Source organism: Melospiza melodia, chromosome 4 (genome assembly GCF_035770615.1).
Source record: "Melospiza melodia melodia isolate bMelMel2 chromosome 4, bMelMel2.pri, whole genome shotgun sequence".
NCBI lineage: Eukaryota > Metazoa > Chordata > Aves > Passeriformes > Passerellidae > Melospiza > Melospiza melodia.
Window position 1 is genome coordinate 56,631,707 of NC_086197.1, and position 22,374 is coordinate 56,654,080.

Consider the following 22,374-nt stretch of genomic DNA (forward strand, 5'->3'; position numbering starts at 1 on the left):
GGGGTGCTCATTAGCTTCCAGTATTTCTTGCCCTTATTTTATGCCATAGCCGAGCTCTAGCCTTATCTGAGTTAGTGGGGCTCTAGACTTGAGTATGACAGATGGCTATTCTATTGCAGCCTTTTTTGGCCCTTTTTGTCCTCCACTCATGCTATAGCCGCAACGTAAGCTTTGAAGGCTCATTATCTAAATCGTGGCATAGAAAAGTCCTTTGGGAGCCAAATTCACCTCTGGCATAAGAGTTGCAATTCCATTGACTTCAGAGTAGGTTCACTGTTTGACGTCAGGAGAAAATTTTTGCAATGTAGATATCAAAATGAACAGGTCTAAGACATAATGGACTGCTTTCTCTCCCCAAAATGACCCATTCGCAGGCTTGGTTTGGCTTCTTGTCAATGCTGCACTCCACCCTTGCATACTGAGAACCTCTTTTCTGTTTGTTTCTGTCCTGGGACTTTCTTTTCTGCTCTGTGTTGTATCGTCCCAAATGCCTTCAGATCAGCTTGTCTGCAGTCTCATGCTTCCTCTCCTCCCTCTATGGAGATGGTTGTGCTGAGTCCTTGCAGCAGGTGTTGCTTAGACAAAGCTGAAACTGCTGTGCCAGGACCATCATTGCCACCATGTTTTAGGAGGTTGCGGAAGATGCCAACCAAAGTCCATAAATGCTGTCTCAGCTACTGCAGGCCAGGACTCTCGTATCTCCCTTACACGAGGGAGCAAAGACAGGGAGGAGCCCTGGAAGCTGGTGTACAGTAATCTTACAAACCTGAGGTATTTTCAGTACACAGCTCCTGGTGGTATTTACAGCCTTGCAACCACTCAGGAGGGGATGAGTTGTGTCAGCAACCCCTGAGATGGGGGAGGACAGTAGAAGTGCAGGCTGGCAACGCCTGAACTGATTGACTCTTATTGGCAACGAACTATTTTTGGGAGCCAATGATGAGAACAGCGTGTACTGCTGCAAGTTTGACTCTGCCTTGCAAGGTTATTATCTGTGAGTTTAATCAGTCTGTCACATGCATGGAGTGAGTAGCTAGTGTTTCAAAGATTGTGTTTCATGCTGGGATAGGGGGAAGGAGAGCTGGGGGGTGGGGAGAGAAGCTTTTGAGGTATGAATGGAAAAAAATAGACACTCGCTTCTTGAGTTTCTGCTGTTTTTTCAAGTGCCATTAAATACATATAAATTACTTACATAAATTGAAGACAGACTTCTCAGATACCTATAAACTTGTTTTGGTGAGGCAAAGGCAAATCTGTGATAGCAGATCTCTTCTTTCCCTGAGCCTGGGAAGGTCTCTGAGCTCTCTGAGAATGAATTCTGTTCACAGAGGTTGCTTTCCCCTCTGTAGAGATGTAACTGTGCTTTCTTGGGATGAGATGTGGCAGCCGTTCATCAGTGCAAAGCCCTTCTAACCGGCCATTAGGAAATGTGTGAAAATGGAGGGGTAATTAGGGGAACAGGCACTGTAATGAATAGCACTCAGGCTGCAGTAGGACTATCATTCTCTGTCATGCAGACCAGCCCTGGTGAGTTTGATTTATGAACTGTGCAGAACAAGCTTTATGGTTATTTTGATTATCTGTGTTACTCTGTTCACTGAAAAAGCCTGCCAATAACCAGTGCCCTGCTGTGCTGCGAGCTGCACAGAGGGATGTAGATGATGGCTGCTGCTACTAAATAGTTACCAGGTAAATATAAACTGAGAAAACATGGTCACAGAGACAGAGGGCAGAGCCAGTGCACAGCAAATGCAGGCAGGTTAAGAACAGTAGTAAATAGCCAGGATTTTCTTGCTCAGCATACTTTGGAGAAAGGCTGTAAAGAGATGACATATTTTATCCACTGAAGGCAATGTATATTTTTGCATTGACCTGCTAGGGAAATATGAATTGTAAATGGGTGAGAATTTTGAGTTTTGTGGACTATAAGCTTAACATAGCAGCAGCCTGACCACTGCAAATTATCTGCAGAAAGTGAGTAGAAGGGCAAAAGTGAGCCTTATGGTAGGGTAAGACAAAAAGCAATGACAGAACTTCACTGGTGTTCATGGGACCTCCCTCAAGAAGAAGGTCAAAATTGAAGAAAATTGTGGGGGTCTCTGAAAAGCTCCTGAAGAAAGTGGAACAGGTCAGCATTCACATCTTGTTACTGACTGAGGGGTTAGAGGCATAAAGTGTCTTGGAAAAGAGGCACTTGATACAACTGAGGAGGGAGGCAAAAGAGGAATGAAAAGACGGGGGAAAAATTATACCAGGAAAATAATCTCTGAAACAGCCTTTAGAATGCATGTGCTGGGTTGGGGGACTGGGAGGCATTTGCCACAGCCAAAGTGAAAACATGGTAGAGTAAGGAAGGGAGCGGAACCATTTGTGTCAGTGAGGGTCAACAGACCTGGGTCCTAATCCCAAACCTCAGATCTGCATCTTTGAAGACAAAATGGGATCAAGAGCCTGACTGTGTTCCCCTCCAAAATACCGTCTGTCCAGAAGCAGGGTTTGCTTTTTTGTACCCAGGAATTTGAGCATGAGCTCTCCTTCACTGAGTCCTGCTGTGCTGCTTGCTGCATGTCACCAGACTTCTGTTTTTTGGAGATATCTTGTCCAGCTCTCATGAGACCTGGTTTTTCCTGATCTGTAAGATTACAGGCACCTCTGACAACAGCTTAACAATGGCACAGTTGCAGAAGTGCAATAACCTGCAGGAAGCTGACAAAAGTTCTTATGTGTAGGTAGATGCATGGATAGTGAATGGAGCCCATTAGCCTGTCAAAAATTCCTGTTTGTTCTCTGTATTAGTGTCTGTTCTGTTTGGAAAGTCTGCATATTTAGGCGAGAAAGTTCTGTAAAGTGAAAAATGAGAGACCCGGGAATATACACGTATTTACTGCAGTGCTGACAGGCAGGGGTAATCACAGACAGGGAGGAGGTGATGGGTAGAAAGGGCTTGATGCCACACAGAAAGCAAACTGCAAGAAACCTGACAATGCAGCAGCCACTTTGGGAAATCATCAGCTGTGATGGCTGTGAAAAATCCCGAGGGAATCCCAAGTGCGCAAATGCAGTTATGATTTGACATCTGGATGACTGGATTGACATCTTGGGAAGGATGTTTTCATTTTCCACTCTGCTTATAGAGAAATGGGAATGGATGGAAGGAATGGGCTGAATTCTCATGTTCAGTGGTGTGCAAGACACTGACAGGGCACCTCCATCTGCTGCTCTGGTAGGTACTGCTGGCTCTTCTCACTCTTCAGCTTGCTGAGGGATGGGGTGCTTCTCCCTGTAATGGAAGAAAGTTGCCTAGGAAAGGAGGGACATTTCTATATATAGTTATTGCACCGAGTTCAGGCAAAGAAACATTCCCACTCCCATTGAGCACATAGTTTGCAAATGTGCAAAGGCTTGGTTATACAGATTGGGTATTTTGTTTTGTTTTTATTATCAATAATGAGATTTTAACCCCAAATGTCTTCCTTTCCTAAAGAACACTGATCTACAGCAGGGTAAAAAATACGATAAAAACCCATCCTGCTGAGGCAGAAAAAAAAGCTGCAGAAATTGCTGAAACAGAGGGAAGAAGTGACTTTGTCTGATTGCATTCACTTTGGGCCCAAAACTCTTGCTGATGGCTTACTCCTTACCACAACTCAAGTAGCAGCCAGAATCTTTGTACTGGAGGAGAAAATAGTACTAGAGAACCTGAAAGGGGGCCTTCCTTGACCTTTCCTGCTCTCTGGGGAAGTGAAAAATCTGGGACATACTCCTGAAGGAAAGTTCTCCAAATCTCTTTGAAATGTCACCCTCCAACAGCTGTGTGCCAGTGCACAAAAAATGCCCTCCTCTGATCATACAAGTGGTCCTTCAAGTCTGCTGGTGCCTGCTGTGGGCTCTATGATTTTTGCTAGAGTGTGCTCTGCAAGAAACTGTCTCTTGACTGATTTTCTGAGAGCTTTTTAGCTTTCCTGGATATGCTGGGAAGCATAAAAAAATGTAGTTTCCTAGAGTATGGCATATTTTATATGGCTATCACCCTTCAAACTGCTGTCTTACATGGCTGACATAAGTCGCCAAATACATGCCCTATTCCCTAAAATACCCATTTCCAGAACAGTGTTTCTCAAGGAATCTAGAAAATATCCAAATTATATTCTTTGATAACTCATGGAGACTTATGAAATCTGTAGTGCTAGGGCAGAGGCACAGGCACTGGCACTCAGATGTAATTCTGAGTGGATATAGGATCTGTAAGCTGGTGAGCCTGGAAGGAACTCTCAAAGGAACCTCCTGGTACCCAGTTCAGAGGGTAGAGGAGCAGCCAGGTCTGGATCTCATGCCTGGCCTCTCTCTGTGACAGACCCAACCAGTCCTCAGAGATGAACCTCCAACCTTCTCCTGGGCATTCGAGGCCTCCTTCTGGAGTATGGCAACAAACTAGGAGAACGGTGGAGCAGTTAAACTGAAACAGACTCAGCATTAGTAGTAGGATTCGTTATCTGTGTCTGTGGTGGTTCAGTTAAAGGCTCTTTCCTCTATCAGCCTCCCAGTATGGCACATTCTTGGCTTTTGGATTTATGCAGCTGTACTAACACAGACCTGTACTATATCAGCTCTGGTCTCAGGGTGAAAACCAACCCACTGTGCTGGCTGGGTCAGAGAAGAGAAGGGTATAGTTGTGTTTCCAGTTCACACCCTCATCACTTGTCTGCTCCCAGCCCTCCAAGCCATGCCTCTGTTCTTTCTCCTTTGTGCCCTGAATGCTGCAGACGAGTCCCTCACGTGCTTTTTGGCATCTTCTGTGGCTTAGTGGCTATTTAAATATTTATTTATGTAGTACTTGCCCCTAGGGATTGTCTCATGAATGCAGAGGAGGGATATTGTGAGAGAAGGAGGTAATGAGCACTCCCTAGAGGGCTCAGTGTTGTCTATTGCTGAGAGGCAGAAACTGCACGAACAGGCTTGTCCTGGAAAAAGATTAATGTGTGAAAGAACAAGCACACAGCCGTGCACACAAACACACACTTACACGTGTATAAACACAAACAGAAAACTGGCAACTGAACACAAAGAGAAGGAAAACATTTGCATGAGTCAAGTGATTAGAGTCAGTCTGATTTGTTCAGTCAGGAATTTGCTCTCTTTTGACCCATAGGACACAAGCATTTTTACAGACCTGCCATGCAGAAAATGCTGCAAAAAAGATATATAAGGCAGCAGGGTGGCCAGAGACACCACATTCAAAAACAGGCTACCATAATTTGAAGGACAGACTGTATATCATCGAAAATATGAGTTTCCTGACCATTGCAAACACACTTAAATTTGCCCATTGATTTAAGTGTTAACAATATCTTTGTAGACAGCATGTAGGAAAATCTGGAATCTTTTTTGCTGTTATGATTGATATTGCTTGAACTTTAATCATATGCAAGAGGCAGCTCAGCTTGTTGAATTCATTAATTGCTAAGGCGTAACATATTCACTTAATTGGATTCTCTGCTAGATAGAGATGTATTTATATGTATTTGTATATGTGGTTAGTGTATATATTTAGCTCCACAAAAGATGATATTAATGGAATGTTCAGGTTGCCTGGTGAAATAATCAGCAGACTGGAAGGAATAAATGTTCAGTCATAACCACGATCTTTTCTATCGCAAAAAAGGGTAAGACCTGGCTTACTGGATGTTCTTGGCACAGCAGTGAAGCAGCCAGACCTGTAAAGCTGGCACTGAGGAGAATTTGCACATGCACATTCTTGGGCTGGCTGTGGGGCCCTGTCCCACCACAGAACCTGTGTTGTCACTGAGGACTGCTGGTCTGTCTTTCTCCAACACTGTTTCTCCTGCCCTGCTCTCAGAGGCTCCCTCTGTTTGCTTGTGGAAGACAGCACTGCACTGGTGAGCCAACAGCTCTCAGCCACACCTGGGAACCATCCTTGGAGGTGAGCTCTGAGGGTGCAGGACAGGAAAAGCAATGTTGCTATCTGAGGAGGCTGCAGCCTCCTTCCTTCCCTCCCTCCCACGCACATCTCACCTCTGTGTGTGGAGAACTAGTGTGTGGGGCCCTGGATGGCACAGTGGCTGCTTCAGAGCCATGAGGGAGAGCTGTGGCCAGGGGCCTCAGCTGATTGAGCTCTGTGTTGAGTGTGGGAGATGAGATGCATCTGCTTCCTGGAGACTGGAGTGGGCAGGGCCGAGTGCCACTGCATCAGCCAGAGCATCGCTGTGCTCCCTTTTCCAGGAAAGTGATTTTCAGAGAGTGAGGAAAGACAGCTGCCTGGTCACTTGTGTTGCTTCAGCTTCCAGAGCAGGTGGAGAAAACCCAAGAATCTTCTCTTGAGCTTTAGTTAATCTCCTGCATCAAAACTAGTCCCTAGCAAGTCCCATGCAAGACCCTGCTGTTCCATTTAGAGCCGCTGGTGCACATGGCTGGCTGGCGGTGCTGCTGCTCTGTCATTAATCTGCACGATTCCCGCTGCTGACTGCTGTCATGCACGGCTGCATCCCAAAAACCACCACCCTGCTTTGGAACCACCACCCACCCTGCCTTGGCAGAGCTCCTGCCTCTGATGTGGGGCGGGAAGGGGGTGTGGGTGCAGCCCTGAGCTGCACAGCTCCTCTGGAGTGGTTGGGCTGAGGCATCTCCTCCCTGCACTGACCCTTGTCATTGCTCTCAGCTGTCAGGCGTTTGTTCACGCCCCTTGCAACAAGGGACTGATTATTCAGAGCCTTTAACAGAGGGAGAACTGGGCTTCAGGAGGCTTTGGTGGCTTGCTTAAGGTTGCAGAGTAAGCACAGGACAAGATAACAGGCAGCACTTGGGTCCCTTCACTCCTGGGCATCTGAGGAGAAAGCGTCTGCTCTCTGCACAGCTGCTGCACAGCTGCTTAGGGCAAGTTTGCCCTGTGAACACAGCTATGTGCTGCCTGTGCTGGCATATGCTTGCAATGCTAAATCCATACGGTGCGGAGCAGTGCCACGGGGGTGCATCAGCCAGCAGGGTGCAGGGCAGCTGTGCGAGCCTGGCAAGCTGCCCTGGCTCTCACCTTGCCCTTGCTGGGCTCAGGCTACATGGCATCTGGACTGTAACCATCCCCCCTGCATCCACCCCTGCCATGGTGCTTCTGCTCTGAGGTTACACAGACCAGACCAGCTCAGTCCTGTCCTCACCTTCCATGTACAGCCCTCAGCCCTGTCTTGGTCTCCTAGGAGAGTATTGTGCAACACAAGAAACCTGTCTGCAGCATGATCTGCCTGATTATGTGCCTTCCTATTGCCTCACCTTCTGGGCACCATGACAATGAGGGACCTGCCAGCTTCACCCTCTTCCACCTCTCTCCAATGCACCTTTTTCCAATTTGGCTTCTGCTTTCTTTGCCTCATTCAACCCCTTGGCAAGGTCAGTGCTGCTTTTTTCATCATAAAACAGGATTGTGTAATCTCTACATTGGTTGGTTTTCTTGCTGTCCATTGCTGTTTCTTTATTCCTCTCTTCTCTGCCAGTGCTTGGAGATTCATGGATAGCTCTTTCTCCATCTTCACAGAAAGTTCTTGGCCTGTTTATTGGTTTTGTAATAGCTCGTGCACATTCAAGCCGTAGAAGTAATTACATACAGAAAATAAAAGAACAGTGATTCAATTTTTAGCTTGTGAAGTCAAGCTAGGAAATGCCAGTCTTGTTTCCCAGGCCACCGTAATTCTACTTCAAGTTTCTTTGAAGTGTAAAGGTTGAGGGAGGGACTCCATGGAGAGAGCTGCATGTACTCATTAATTAAAATTTGAATCGAAATGTCCACACACAAGTGGGATGGAAGAAAGGCTGAAAAGGAAACTGTAAACCTGCCATTTTCTAATACTTAAGAGTAAATAAATTACCCTTCATGTAGTTGGTTTTATGGTTTGGTGGTGGGTTTTTTATATGTGCTATGTTTTAATTTGTTTCTTAAGAGGAAACCCCTCAAAATCTTTTCAGTAAAATAAATTGTTCATTCTCATGCATGCTGAGCTTTCAGCACTGAGTCTGACTGTTCAAGCTGGTGACTAACCTGCACTTTTTTCACAGACATTAATGAAAGCTCAAAGTGGTTTGCCTTTCTTCTGCATCCTGAGTAGTGGAGTGCAGGTGACCTTTTCACATTGAGGCACATTTAAACAGGTAGAAGAGAACCTGGATGATTTGTCCACATTTTGTGTGTAGCCTGATTGGACCTCTGCCTTTCTCTTGCTCTGCCAAAGCTGAGGTGTGGTACTTACCATGGCACTGGTGAGGAGTCTCCACTGATTGACTGAGGTGCTGGGTTTAGCTCTTAAACATTTATGCTCAGATGCTGTTCAGACTGGCTGCCAGGATTTCTGCAAGAAAGTGACAGAAAAGAAATTGTGATTATTCAACAGTTTATAATGCAGCTAAGACAGAATGAAATTTATTGGGCCAAAGTAAAACAACATGTCCTAAACCTCAGAATTTTTGCCCTGCTGACTTTGAAATGCCTGTTGCAAAACATGGAATTGTTGTTTTTTCTCAGAGAACTGACCTGAAGATTCTTGCAATGGAAAATGTCAGAGAACTTAATTACAGGCTAACTGCTTATCCCCTTAAAACAGTGGTAACTGCACAGCACACACACATTAAATACACAAAATTATCCACCTGGTTCTAGACTGACGGAAATCATTCTGTGTGTGGACTTACATGCCATCATAAAAGATATCCTGCAACCTGCTGAGAGCCTTAGCTTCATCTTACGTCTCCAAGACTGCCTCTGTCATGCCTGTTCTCCTACTTTTAGGCCACAGAAATGGCACAAGATCCTGTTTTGTGTTGACATCTTTATGCCCAAAATGACACACGTTGAAAAAGAGGTGTATCTGAGGCCCATCAGGTCTGAGAGAAGGGAAGAATTTTATTTCTTTAAGGCAACGCTCCCAAGAAAACAGTTCTTGGCTTAACTCTTCTTTGCTACCTAGGGCTGGCAAATACATAGCTTCTTCTCTCCTTTCCAAATCACTGCTTTCAAGGTTACCTCTCACTCCCTCCACACTCATGTCTGGTTGTGCTCCTTTTGCACAGAGATGCCTTGCAGCCCAGATGGCCTCAGCTGGGCCCTTGGCAATTCTGCTTGGACTCCAAGCTCAGATGGGCTTAAGATAACTGCTGCTGGGGGGTACCTCTGTGTGTGAGTATACCTGTGAATGGCATGGGAAAGGAGAAGAAAACTTTTGGCAGAATCACTCACAAGAGCACTTGCTGGCTATAACCAGCATGGCATATGCACATGTGTGCCATTGAACCAGCTGTCCTGCTTGGTGGGCTCCATCCTGGTTGGATCTTCTCTGTAAGGTGTAGGTAGAGCTGGCAGGTCTTGTCTAATGCTCCTCCCAAACTTGGCAGAATGCTGTGGTTTTCAAGCAAAGCCCAGCACTTGGCTGTAGCAATGAGTCAGGTGGGAGCCTGAAACTCATGGGTTCTCTTTCTGGAGTTCTTATCCATCAGAAAGTCTGAAGCTTGAGCTTCTGAGGCAGAAGTCTCCAGCTGGGGAGTACAGCCCACACTAGCTCCTGGGGGGCCCCATCTGGCCTGGCAGTCTGTGCTGTATGAGAGGTTGGTTTGCAGGCAGAAGTACCATGGTAAGTCTCACTGCTGATGGAGATGTAGAGTGCTCACGCTGCTGTGGCCTGGGCCAGCAGTTCATTTCAGGACAGAGGGGGACACTGCTGGGATGCAGACAAGCCAGTCCATATCTAAGTCAGTGGGAGCTGAGACGGGGGAAATCACCCTGCAAATTGCTCCCCTATCTCTGCAGGTTTCTCGACTGCTTGCACTGCTCTCACTCCTTTGACTGGTCCTGGCACAGGGGCACCAGACTGAAGACATGAGGGAGGCAGTGGTCAGGACACAGGTCTGCGCAGTGAGGACCGTGTCCATGGTGCACAGCAGTGACAGGAGGCAGGACCAGAGGTGGGTGGGTGAGATGGGGTGCTGATGAGCCAGGCAGGAGGGACCACCATCCATTTCTGTTACATGGGTGAGATGGAGACTGTCTGCTGTCTGCTGCTTTCCCCCAGCCCCACTCCCTGTCCCCTGTGTTTGCTGGGGAGCAACTGAGTGAGTAAAAGAAAGAAGGAGGAGAAACTGAATCAGGGCATGAGGGTATTTACATGCTTTCTGCATAGAGGCAGATAAGGGAGACTGTGGATAAGAAAAAGTGCAAAAATGCAGTGAGCAGCCCCTTTTACCACCCACGGAATACAGGGAAAGCAGCAAGGTTGTCCCTGGTTGCTCCTATCCCACAGCTTTGCTTCCCATCCTGTCTCTTTGCAAAGCCAAGAGAAAAGTCCTGGCAGAGAACCAGGATGCAGAGCAGACCTGTTGTTTCTCCTGGGTTTGGAGATCTGGTGACAGCTTGGAGCAGTGTTTCAGCTGGCTGTCCCTTGGGTGGCCCTGGTGCATGCAATAGACTCCCTGCCTTGTGCCAGGGTGAGGGGGGCTGCAGATACGCACCCTGAAGATTTGGAGGTAGTGGGGCTGGCTGTGGCTATGCCAGTGTGACTCCAGACCCAGGATCCAGACAAAGGGTGTTCTGCCCATGAGGAACTGCATTTGCAATCAGCCCAGTGCTGTCTGTGGTGGGAGAAGAAAGAAACAGGGACTTCAGATCCCAAGAGATCACTGTAGAGAGCAGGTGTCACTGCACACGTGTCAGGGTTTTGTACACCACTGTACTGGACCCATTTAGCAGCCAAAGCTCTAAACTGTCTCCCAGACTGCGGAGTGAATTGGCAAGCATCCCTCCCTCTGTGTAACATGCTTTAGGGGGAGAAAAAACAATCTGAGTGAAATAAATGAAAGCTCAGCAAAATGAAACTCAAACCCAGAATTCAACAGGGAAAGCCAAGGGGAAAAATCATTAGATAGGGCATTACATGCATGGACACGTACTGGATGCAGACACACACCTGCACAATGCGGATGCAGTCCTAGAGACTGCAAAATGCTTACATAAAGCATTTAGATGCCTAAACATGCACATAAAAATACGTTTTCTTTAAAGCCTTTGTGACTCCTGAACCGCCTGGGACACAAAATGTGCAATCTTACCAGAACCCCTGCTACATTTTCCCCTGCCTCACAGTCCTGCAAAGGAGAGCAGTAGAGATGCTCAAGGTGAAACCTTCTTTCACCTTAGATGAACAATGATAGGGATAGTATAAGCTCCCCAACTTTAGATTTTATTTACCAGACCAGAATCAGAAAAGACTGATCTTGCTGGAATTTGGGACATTTATTAAGCTCCCCTGTCCTCACACAGTCATTTCAGAAGGGCATGATGGCTCTAAGTATACAACACTATTAAGTAAGAGTCTGAGTCAGGTGCTGTCACTGCCTGTTAGCTGAAGGTGGGTTATGTTGGATGGTAGTCAGTTTTCAGTATTTGTTAAGATAAAAATTTTGTTCTAATTCTTCTTCCCAAATCCTAACACCTGATTTGCCCCTGCCAGAAGCTCAGAGTTACATTCTCCAGCCTACTCAGATCATAGCCCCCGCTACCATTAACAGCTTCCTCTCTCCTCATGTCTCCTATTTATGCCTGTGCTGATTGCAGTCTGCATTTCCATAAATCATGGTTATGTATACATCAGGTAGCACTAAGGTCCTTGAATAACTATGTCCCTCTGGTGTCCCTGCTGCATCCAGGCCAGCCTTGCCTGCATGAACCACTTTCTGGGATACCAAATTAATGCTACCATCAAGAACACCATCATCTCCCAGAGGGGCTAGTTTTATACCTGTACTGAATTCTTGGTGCCTTCTGGTTTGGAGGAATGATTTAGCAAGGCAAACTCTTTGGCATTCTCACAGCTCTGACCTTTGTGTGACACCAGTGGAGCCCCATAGTTCACTGACTTTGCAGAAGTCAGAAGTGCTCAAAGTATACCTCATTAACCTTCTCTGGCTAATCATGGCAGGGGACAAGACCTTAGCAACTGCAAAAGGCACATAAATGCACCAGGAAATAAATGTTTCAGCAAAAATGGCAAGAGTTGTGTAAATGCCAGACCTCAGTGAGATGGAAGACTGTGTTTCTGCAAAGAGCTTTTATTCCCAGAATGAGTTGTAAAGCAGGAGCAACTATCTCACCCTGTCTGTACTCTAAGCTCAGCCTCTCTCCTTCTGGCATATGCTAGGTGCTGTATAAATATAGAGGGGAGAAAATCACACCATCTCCTGTAGCCTACATTTTTAATTGAAAGGCTATTAGAAGCAATTCCTGCTTCTGCAGGTGCAGTCAAGAAAGCATCCTTCCCCAGGTGGTTGTGGAAGGTGAACTTGAGGTTCAGGAAGGAGTGTTGTTTTTGTGTTAATTAATTTTGCATGTGGAGCATTCACAACCATTTCTTGTCTGCCTTGGTTGATGTGGTTAATTAATCACCTTAAAGTGTCTGTAAACAGGGGATTCTTGCTCTTTGTGGCATCTCTTTTCCGCCTGCTGTAGACCAGCCTGTGTGAGGATACAAACCTGTAGCATCTCAGGAATGATACTTTTGGTAGTGGGTGTGATGTCAGCACTGTAAATCTGAGAGTCATAGCTTAACCAGCTTGGGTGAAGGCTAAGAGGAATGTTTTATTCTCAGGGCACTAGAGAAGGTGTTGCTGCTGAATGAGGGAAATAGGAGCAAAGGAGTTGGAGGTATCATTTGCATCAGTCTTTGTCTTCATGTGGGTTAGCTGGGGGACAGAGATATGATGATTAAGACTGAGTTTTGACATTTGCAGATGGAAAAATTGAGGGGAAAAGGCTTTTCACAGTGGAATTCCTCCTCTTGCTTCTGCTTATCTGTAGTCACTGGACTGGAAAGGCTCATCTGGTCCCATCCCTCTGCTCTAGGCAGCAAAATCATATAGCCCTGTACAAACCAGTTGTGCTGCTTCTTGACCCCATTTTAGTTGTTTTCACAGCTACTTTTGGACAGCTGTTTCAGAACTGCCCCCTCTGATGGTTAAAATCCATCTTATTTTCAAGGCAAATTTCCTTACAATCAGTTGTTCTTTTACTGGCATTGTTTTTCCTGCTTAAAAATCACTTTCTTTTCTCCCTTGTGTATCTGTCCCCCCTTTATTTATACAGAGCAGTCATATCCCCTCTTGGCTTTCATTTATCTAGGTTAGACAAGCTTTTTAATCTCCTTCTTTAAGACAGGCTCTCTGTTCCTCTAATTGCTCAATCCAAGGTTATTTCTGATAACTAACTTTCCTGTAAGGTTCCTTGCTGCTTTGCCCAAACTGAGTGTAAAACATCACGACCTATTGCCTGTTGAGTAATTTTGGGGTAAAGAAAGATGCCAGCTATCAGATCCAGAAAAAGAAACATCAAGGTGCTGCTGTGAAAATTTGCATTTGTTCTCCATCTAATCTCTGTGAAGCTAAAGACTTCCGTAATAACTTAGTTCTTGATAAAATTTCTCTTTAGAAACAGTAATGGCATCTCCATCTAGACTGAAAGCCAAGCCTTTGGAGCTACAGTAGATCTCTGTAGTTCAGTCCTCATGGAATATCTTGTACCAGCCTTCTAAAACCTATTTCAATCCAAAATTATTCTACTTTATTTATGCATGATTTATTTCTTCACAGTCTACTGCAGCATTAAGGTTACAACATCATCCCCATGGTCTACCTCTATTATATGTACCCTGAGTTATGCCTACTTCCATTGGCAGTGTCCCAGTTATAACTGCTATTTCTATGGTCCTTCTAGAGTAGTCCTTTTCAGGTCCTGCCCAGTTGTTCTGGTTTTCCCATGTCCTCATTCAGGATCTGGACCAATTCTACTGACAAGAATCTTGTTTCTCCTTGGATATGCCCTGCTTCCCAGAGGGGTTAGGTATGCTTCTCCATCAACTGTATTACCAATAACAGTCCTATTTTCTGCCCCTTGTCCAACATCCTACCTTTACTATTTCTATATTTGATCTTCAGTCTTTCATGTATTTAATTCAGGTGGAAAAGTTATGTAAGATTTTTCCAAATTTTAAAGACAGGAAGCTTGCACATTTATACACATTTATACATTTCACATTTATACCATTCATAGACACATGCTGTATGTGTTCCCTCATCAAGCTCTAGACACATGGATACGCGTATGTGTCTCCTCATTTCTACAGTATCTGTGAGCCTTGTGGCCTTTTCTGTGTTTATCTACCCAGTGCATCCCAGATGTAAAAACATGACATTATCTCAGTTTTACCCAATGTGGAGCCACGAGGATGCAGATTGGGTTACAGAGATGCTTTGTGGAATAGGGAATTTCTGCCTCCTAATTCATGCTCTCTGTTGTTGCTTTAGTGCTTCCTCACTGGAATGAATAAACTCCTTAGCTCCTGGGGAAAAAGAAATAAAAAAAACAATAATAAGGGAGGAAACATTGATCTTTTGGGAAAATGCAGAAAGCAGTTCAAGTCCTAAGTGAGTTTAGAATGGTCTTTTATTTTTTTTTATTCTGCAGATGAAACCAAATCCCTTTTGTTCCTTTTGCATTTCTTCTATAGCAGGGTGGGGAGGGAGGGCAGGGAAGAGAGAGAGCAGGAATTGAGATAAGATTGTAAATGAAAAGAGAGTGGTGCAAGGCATGGTGCAAACAGGAGCCTGAATAAAATAATAACTTTCAGGAGACTTCACCTAGCTAGTTTTACTCCAGCCTGTTGAAAAACGAGCACCCAAAGGTTCAGGCCCTCTCCTGAACCTCCACCCCAAATACCAGTGCAATGCTGCTGAGTATCTTGCCTAAGAAACATATCTGAACATTTATGGTTTAATTCAGAACTGTGTTCTTGTGCCTAGCCCTTGAAAATTGAATTTCTAGGAGATTTTAGTTTTCCATCTGTTGACAATAGTTGTAGCTCTTGTATTTTGAAGTCCTAGCTTGCCATATGAGGAGGAACTCAGGAATTTACTTCTGCCTTTGTTGGAGCAGATGATTTTGGAAATTCATGGGAGTAGCTTCTACTTGTCGATACTACCCATCTGGGTAAGGATTTTGTGAATGGTGAGACTGGATGCTGGTCATTTGAACAGGTGGCTGCTTTTGCCAGTGTAGCTTGTAAGATACCCACTGAATGAGACTATCAGCTCCTCTCTGTTAAAAATATCTTACTGACCTGATAACACTGAAAAGAGCACATGTAGGAGAATAAGAAAATACACTCTCCTGGTATAAATTGCAGCGAGAAGATTTAGGTTAAACATCAGGAGAAAAACCTCACTTTTTAATGGGAAGGATAGCTAAGCACTGGAATAGATTGCTTGTGGAGACCACGGACTCTCTGTCAGTGTAGGGCCAGGTTAGAGAAACATCTTCCACAAATGGCTGTTACAAGCCTTAGCTTCCCGTGGGAGGAGAGAAAAACCTCTGTTAAGAATTAGTTTCAAGGAACTAATGCGATGCACCTTTCATTAAAGATGCGCATTAACATACTGCAGAACTCTTATTCTGGCTGCATTATACCGCGGTTAAGGCAATCTGCCAGCTGGCTGGAACGCTTTCAGAAGGCCCCCACTTGTTTTCCCCTTGCATAGGCAATCTTACCTTTTGTCTGCATGGGATAACTTATATGCTTAGACAAACAAATAGCACGTGTGATTACCTTTCTGTTCTACAATAATTCTCCCTTTCTTTCTTTGCAAATGTGTTGGACTTCTACTTCCAATCTTGTTATCCAAAATAAGATCTTATATTTAAGGTAAAAGTTAGCTACTCCCTTCCTTGAACACCTCCAAATTCGCCCCCAAGCCAAAGTGACTTTACTTCTTGACAAGATCAGATGGAGTATGGGACAGTTAAGGTGAAATTCTGTTAGAAGCTGCGTCCTGGCATAAAGTAACATTATACAGGGATTGGAGAATATGATTAGAAATGAGTTTTTATAGATTCCTAGTATTTTACTTTTACTGATTCTGTGACCTTTCAGGGCTCCTAGTGGGAGTTTGGATGACTGGACTGATTGGAGAACACCCAACGGGTCTTGAAACTGCAGGGTGACCAATATGAAGGATGCCTGGGATAGTTTATTTTCCCTCTTTTTGCTGAGGCAAGCACTCATCAGAACCCAAGTAATAACAGTTCATAAGCTGTTAATACAAAGTACCCTGAGACTTCTGAAATGCCTTGCTCTGCTCTGCACAGCTTGCTAGGTTATATTCTTTAAGCTTAGGCATCTTTACCTGGACAAATCTATGGCATTTAATTCTGCTAACTTTTGTCCCTGCAGTGAATTGGTCCTTTCCTCTTATGGCAGATTATCTAGCCTACAAATTTGAGTATTCTTTATCTTGCATTGTCTCCATCCTCTGCACATGTGGTGTTTCTTATTGCCCACATGTTGCTTATGCCCATCCTTCTTTAACTATGTGCATAGATATTTGACCTTTGCATGCATAAGCAGGTAAAGAAGTCTGCCCTCTTTTAATTCACTATGATTTTCTGACTTTTCTTATTCATATGTGAACATGTATGGAATTCTGTGGCATGTCTGATTGTTCAGGTTAGCAATAAAATGTAACATTTGCACATATTTTTGAGACAATCCATCATTGATTTGGAGATCAGAACATTTACTTACTTCCTGTTTTTCTTCCTCTTTGGACAATTTAGAATTATTTTATTGGGATAATAAGGAATGAATGTGTACTACTGTATTTGCAGGTGAGGTGATTTAGTGCACAGAAGGCTGTGGCAATGCTGTCATTATTATCCTAATTTCATAATGTTTCTGTGTAGTACAACACTGTGAGACGTGCCTGGCACACAGCCTTGTGAACTCCCCTTTCTATCCCAGAGAACTTCTGGGTAATTATGGGTTGGGTTTGCCTATCTGATCTAATTTATCATTTAGGGGGTTTTATCATGCCTGTTACTGAGATATCTAAGTGCTGCTGAGATTCTGTGAGATGTCTCTTTCATCAGCCACTTATTTCTATGATAAGTTAATGTTACTGAGCTGAAAACTGGGCTGTTCTGTGCAGCATCTTAATCACTGGTCCCTGCTGAGCCCCGTGTGGCAGTTACTACTTTTGGGGATTTGAGCTCAGTTACTTGAGAGCTAAAGTAGCACTGCAGAAATCTCTGGCTCAGATGATGATGAATTGACCTGCTTGGTGAATGAGTGGGAAGCCCAGGGCTGAGCAGACCCTGGATAAGCATGTGAGTCTGTGCTCTTTATTCCCTTAGAAATTCACTTTCCACATCCAGACTTAGATATGAGCATGAGTACAGAGCATCTCCATGGGTGGAGGGAACATAATGGGCAAGTTCTCCTTGGCATTCTTTGCCTTTGGGAAGGCAAGACCAACTGCCCACCTTTTTACAACCCTCCCACCTTGTGCTCACTGGGGTGCTGTGTTCACCCTGAACAAGGAGGGTGGATGTGGAAACTGCTGTCTCTGGGTGATTTCTTCTGCCTTTCTTCCCCTCCACAGCCCTCAGAGAGGATTTTTCTTTCATGGCCAGATGAAGTGTTTGTTTGTTTTGAAGGTGACAAGTGTTTTATGTGAATTCTGGATACTCTCAAATGCCAAACCCCAGCTGGGCTTTGAGTTTCACAGATTATCCACTGACACCTAATGAGCCTTTAATAAATGTTTCTCCCTCCCATTCTGTCATTTCAATAAATAAATGACTGAAATTTAGGGGGTTGTGGGAGGGGTGTTGGTTTGGAGTGGAGTGAAGCTTTTCTGTTTACCCACCAAGCAGGTACACCACTAAGAGCAGTCAAGCAAGCTTCCCACGCACCCACACTGCCTCTGCCATCAAGTCAGCATGTCTCAGTCCTGGCCTGGAGGACTTGCTTTGAGGATCATACAGGAAAGCTTCTTCTAAAGCCCAGTTAGCTTCTTCACCCTCTCAGCTTTGGTTGCCAGCCAAGGTGCTAATTACTGTCAACTGTGATGGTGGGAGGGGGAATTGAGAACAAAGGCGAGACTTTGATAGTTGAAAGTACAGTTGATGTTCAAGTTTTCTTTTTTCCCTGGATGTTTTTTTGGGGTTCTTTTTTGCAAGAAATGGTCTGCCTGGGCAGTGGGTGAGCTTGCATGTACTGTCTCTTTAAGGACTGCAGTGGCTTCTAAACAGCTTTCATTCTTAGCAGTAGGTATGAGATAATTGAGTCCCGCCCCCTTTTTTGACTACTGAAGATATGATCTCTATTCAGTTAGGAAATGGAAAATTAAGTGTTCTAAAATTGCAAGAGATTTATGGAAGTTATGAGAATTAGGGAAAAAATAGCAAGATTTAAAAATCATCATAGATACTCTTTGGTATTAATTTTCATGCATCAGAAACATAAAACAATTCGTTGTTTCCAGCTAAGGTATGTAACCAAGTCATTGTGTTCCAGTTGTTTGGCTGAAAAGGTTGAAGGTTCTAAGTCTGTTTGACCACAGTCACAGCATTCCCATGGTTATCCACTCACTCTCCCAGGAGATGAGACCATAACAGAGACGAGACAGCTCAGAGATATTTCTTGTTCTGCACTTCCCCCTTGTTTGAATCCACTCGCTCAGAGCCTTCTCCCCAGAAATGTCTCCATCTTACATGAGTCATGAGTTTGGGTACTCCAGGATGGTCCTCTTACCTCTTACTGCAGTGGCTGTGGTTGATGCAAAGGGATGGCACAATTAGAAGTCTATCTTCTGTGGTTTATGTCTCCTCAGGTGGGGAAATGGAAGGAAAAAAAGTTGCAGATGAAGTATTACGTGTGGCCGCGCTTTGAGCTGTATCCCGACTCTGAGGAACGCGAGGACGATCACCTGAGTATCGTGACCTTGGAAGAGGCACCATTTGTCATTGTGGAGAACGTGGATCCCCTAAGTGGCACCTGCATGAGGAACACGGTCCCTTGCCAAAAACGCATAGTGACTGAGTATGCACCCCTGTATTCTTCTGCTCGTCTGGGGCTCTTTGTTCTCAGCAGAATGTAAAGTGTCTGTTGGGCCAATACCATCATAATCTATAACCCTTTTTTAGAAAATCACCTCCATTTGCCCAGCCTGTCCCATGTCCACTCATGATGGGCCCCTTTGGGCAAATCATTGCAGTGTGTCCCTTCACCCTCCAGTACAGATAGCACAGTATAAATTGTCCACATTATATAGTGGGAGGGGGCATGCAAACTGACAACAGAGGGGAATTACAGTTGTTTCTCCCAGTCTTTTAATCCATTATTATTGTGATGGTTCAGGAACAAAACTGATGAGGAGCCGGATTACATGAAGAAATGTTGCAAGGGGTTCTGCATAGACATCCTCAAGAAAATCTCAAAGTCTGTCAAGTTCACCTATGACCTCTACTTGGTGACTAATGGCAAGCATGGAAAAAAGATCAATGGGACATGGAATGGAATGATTGGAGAGGTCAGCAGCAAGGGGAGGGCATGGTGGGCTTCAACCCTGGGCTGGGTGATACGGGTCAGGTCTAGCCTCCCATTATTATTGGGTCCCCTTCTGAGTCAGGGACAGAGGTGACTCTAGAAATGACTGGCCTGCATTCCTTCTTGGCACTGAGTGAATTAATTTGCTCTGATGCTCCGACCATGACAACCTTTCTTGTCTGACCATTAATTATTATTCTCTATGGTCTCACAAATTTGGCCTACACAGTCTTAGAAAGAGGCTGATATCCATTCACCATGATTGCTGCAACCTAGTTTATGCTTAGGTTGTATATAAGGTGAATAAAGAATGAAATAAGGCTTTGCAGTGTTTGAGGGAGGATAAAGCAAGGACAGAAAAATGAGATAAGACGTCTTCTCCGTGGATGATGTGTTTATCCTAAGACCTCTGTGGATTTATTTTTTGTACACAGACCAGCTTTGAGGAGAAGATTAATGTCTATAGGTTTTCTGAAAGAAGAAGGTGTCCTGATGAAAGATTAGAAAGGAGAGATGTTACAAACAATAGAGGGAATGGGATTACGGGAGTAAAAGGATTGTGTTGAAAGGCAGGAAGATGAGAAGGGGCTTGTCTGTGGTGCTTGAGGGCTGCCTAGTGTCTGTGTGTGATCCCTTTCTTTTCTTCCTCCAGGTTGTCACCAAACGGGCCTATATGGCTGTGGGATCCCTCACCATTAATGAGGAACGTTCAGAAGTGGTGGACTTCTCTGTGCCCTTCATTGAGACGGGAATCAGTGTCATGGTGTCACGTAGCAATGGAACTGTCTCACCTTCTGCCTTCTTAGGTATTGTCTCAATCTAAAATTAAAACTTCATCCAGTGGTCATAAAAAAAATTAGGTGAAGGTTGCTTGTGATTCTTAGTCTGAAAGCTCTTTTTTGGGAGTACCTGTGGGACAGGTTTATAAAAATATACTGTAATGTTTTAGAACTGAGTCACAGGCAAGCAAAATCCAGGCAAATGCAAGTGCAAATAGGCACTGCCTATGGGTTCCAAGCCAAGACATTTTTCAGCAATTGTATGCCTAATCCTAGAAAAATTGGGCTCACTCAGAGTTGTCACATACACTGCAGCACTTGATTTCCCAGTGATTCAACTAATAGTATGTTCAAGGAGTGTAGGCCAGAAGAAAATTGATTCAAACCTTATAGCTGGGATACCATAACACATGGTGATAGCAATTGGCAATAAATAGTTGCACATTGAGAGACATTGTTTGTAAAGATGTTGTTAACTAAGCCCTCCCTTGACGCCTAGTAGAAGTTAGAGAACTAATAGACCTTTACAAGAACGGTTGAGCCATCGGTTCTGTGCTGACACTGTGTCTTACAATAAAGGTATTTCTAATGTCCTTCAGCGATGGCGGGTGATCAGAGAATATGGAAATGATACTGCATTTCCCCAAGACATTCCTGCCTTCCTGGTGTCTACTATTTGGCTTTATGAAGTGCTTTATGATGTTGCAAATACACTATATGAGTTATGTAATCACTGTCTGCTCTCTACCAGAGTCCTGAGAACATTCACAGACAGAAATACTTTTATATGGGTAATGAAATTTTCACAGACCTTTTTAAATATGAGTTTCATGACTACTAACTCCTCAGGAGTTTTTCCCCTTAGCAAGTCCACCAATATTGCTGGGGTATGTAAAAGCAATGTTAAAATTATCTCTTAAGTTCTAAACTGCAATTGAACTGAAGTTGCAATATTGGCTATACTCTGGAGCAAAGTTCTTTGTTTCTTTGATCTGGTTCAGTCCTATCTTTTTCTATTCAGACTGGGAGAAGGAGAAAACCTGGCGGAGATCAAATACTTGCAGAATACGAACACTAACATTTCTAGAATGAGCCAGTGTTCCCATTGCTAGAGGGATGGAATACTAAAAACTTACTGTCATTATGGCTGAACCTTAGAAATTTGGAGATGCACTTTGGCTGGATAACATCTTGAAAGTTGGATGCTTGTCTGAAACTCTGCCAGTTCTGCCTGATTTTTCCCACTCTCTCCAGATGGTGCTGGAGGACTTCCTGGGAACAATCTTTCATCAATGTGTTTTATTTTATCAATGCATGCCACAATGGCTGTGCGTGGTTCCAGATGGAGCCATGTGTCACAAATGTAACAGTACGAGGGAATGCAGTCGACAGAAACTTCAGTTTTTCCAGTTCAAGAAGTTTTTAGAATCGGGTTGAAGACTTTGTTTTAACTTCTGCTTTTCCCCAACCCAGTTTGCCCCACACTGGACTTCCCTGGAGAGCAAAGGAGGTGAGGTGTTATCAGGTCTTTTACCATGGTTTTCTCTTCCTTTCCAGAACCTTTCAGTGCTGACGTATGGGTGATGATGTTTGTGATGCTGCTTATCATCTCTGCGGTGGCTGTCTTCGTCTTTGAGTACTTCAGCCCTGTGGGCTACAATCGGTGCCTTGCTGATGGCAGAGGTAAGGGGGGCTGTTTCTTGCTATGATCCCCTCTGGTTTCCAGTCTCTGTTTGTTTGTTGGGGTGTTCCTTTGCCTTGAATGTGATAGGGATCTAGCCCACTCTGAGCTCTGCATTCAGACTGAAGAGGATGGGGATGGAGGCAGAAAAAAGGCTGTGAAGAGAGCAGATGTGTATAATGGATCATTTGCTTGGCGTGAGAGACGGAGCTGTGTCGCCTTTCATGTCTAAAGCACATACCAGCTCCAACTTGTTTCTCATTGAAGGAAAATGGGCCCTAGTAGCCAGTGCTGGCAGGGCCTACGATGCTGCACTCTGAGACAATCACAGGGCTCAGCACTGTCAATCCATCCTTCAGTGCTGCATCTCCCTGCAGAGCAAGTCACTCTGCTGGCCTCCTGGCACAGTGATCTGTCCTCCAGAATCCACATCTGTCACCTGGTCAGGTCCTTCCCTGCCTTTCTGGCTTTCTAAGTCCAACTGAGAGAATGG

The 22,374-nt window shown here is 44.6% G+C and overlaps 1 protein-coding gene across 3 annotated transcripts in view; it reads left to right on the top strand.

The window, feature by feature from the left end:
• GRIN2B (glutamate ionotropic receptor NMDA type subunit 2B) overlaps positions 1-22,374 on the top strand; it is a 207,535-nt gene that overhangs the window by 154,937 nt on the left and 30,224 nt on the right. For all 3 annotated transcript variants that reach the window (XM_063154709.1, XM_063154710.1, XM_063154708.1), the window contains 4 exons: positions 18,706-18,914; positions 19,233-19,404; positions 20,074-20,227; positions 21,758-21,883. In XM_063154709.1, the coding sequence (XP_063010779.1) occupies positions 18,706-18,914; positions 19,233-19,404; positions 20,074-20,227; positions 21,758-21,883 (661 nt within the window). The remainder of the gene's footprint in view (positions 1-18,705; positions 18,915-19,232; positions 19,405-20,073; positions 20,228-21,757; positions 21,884-22,374) is intronic.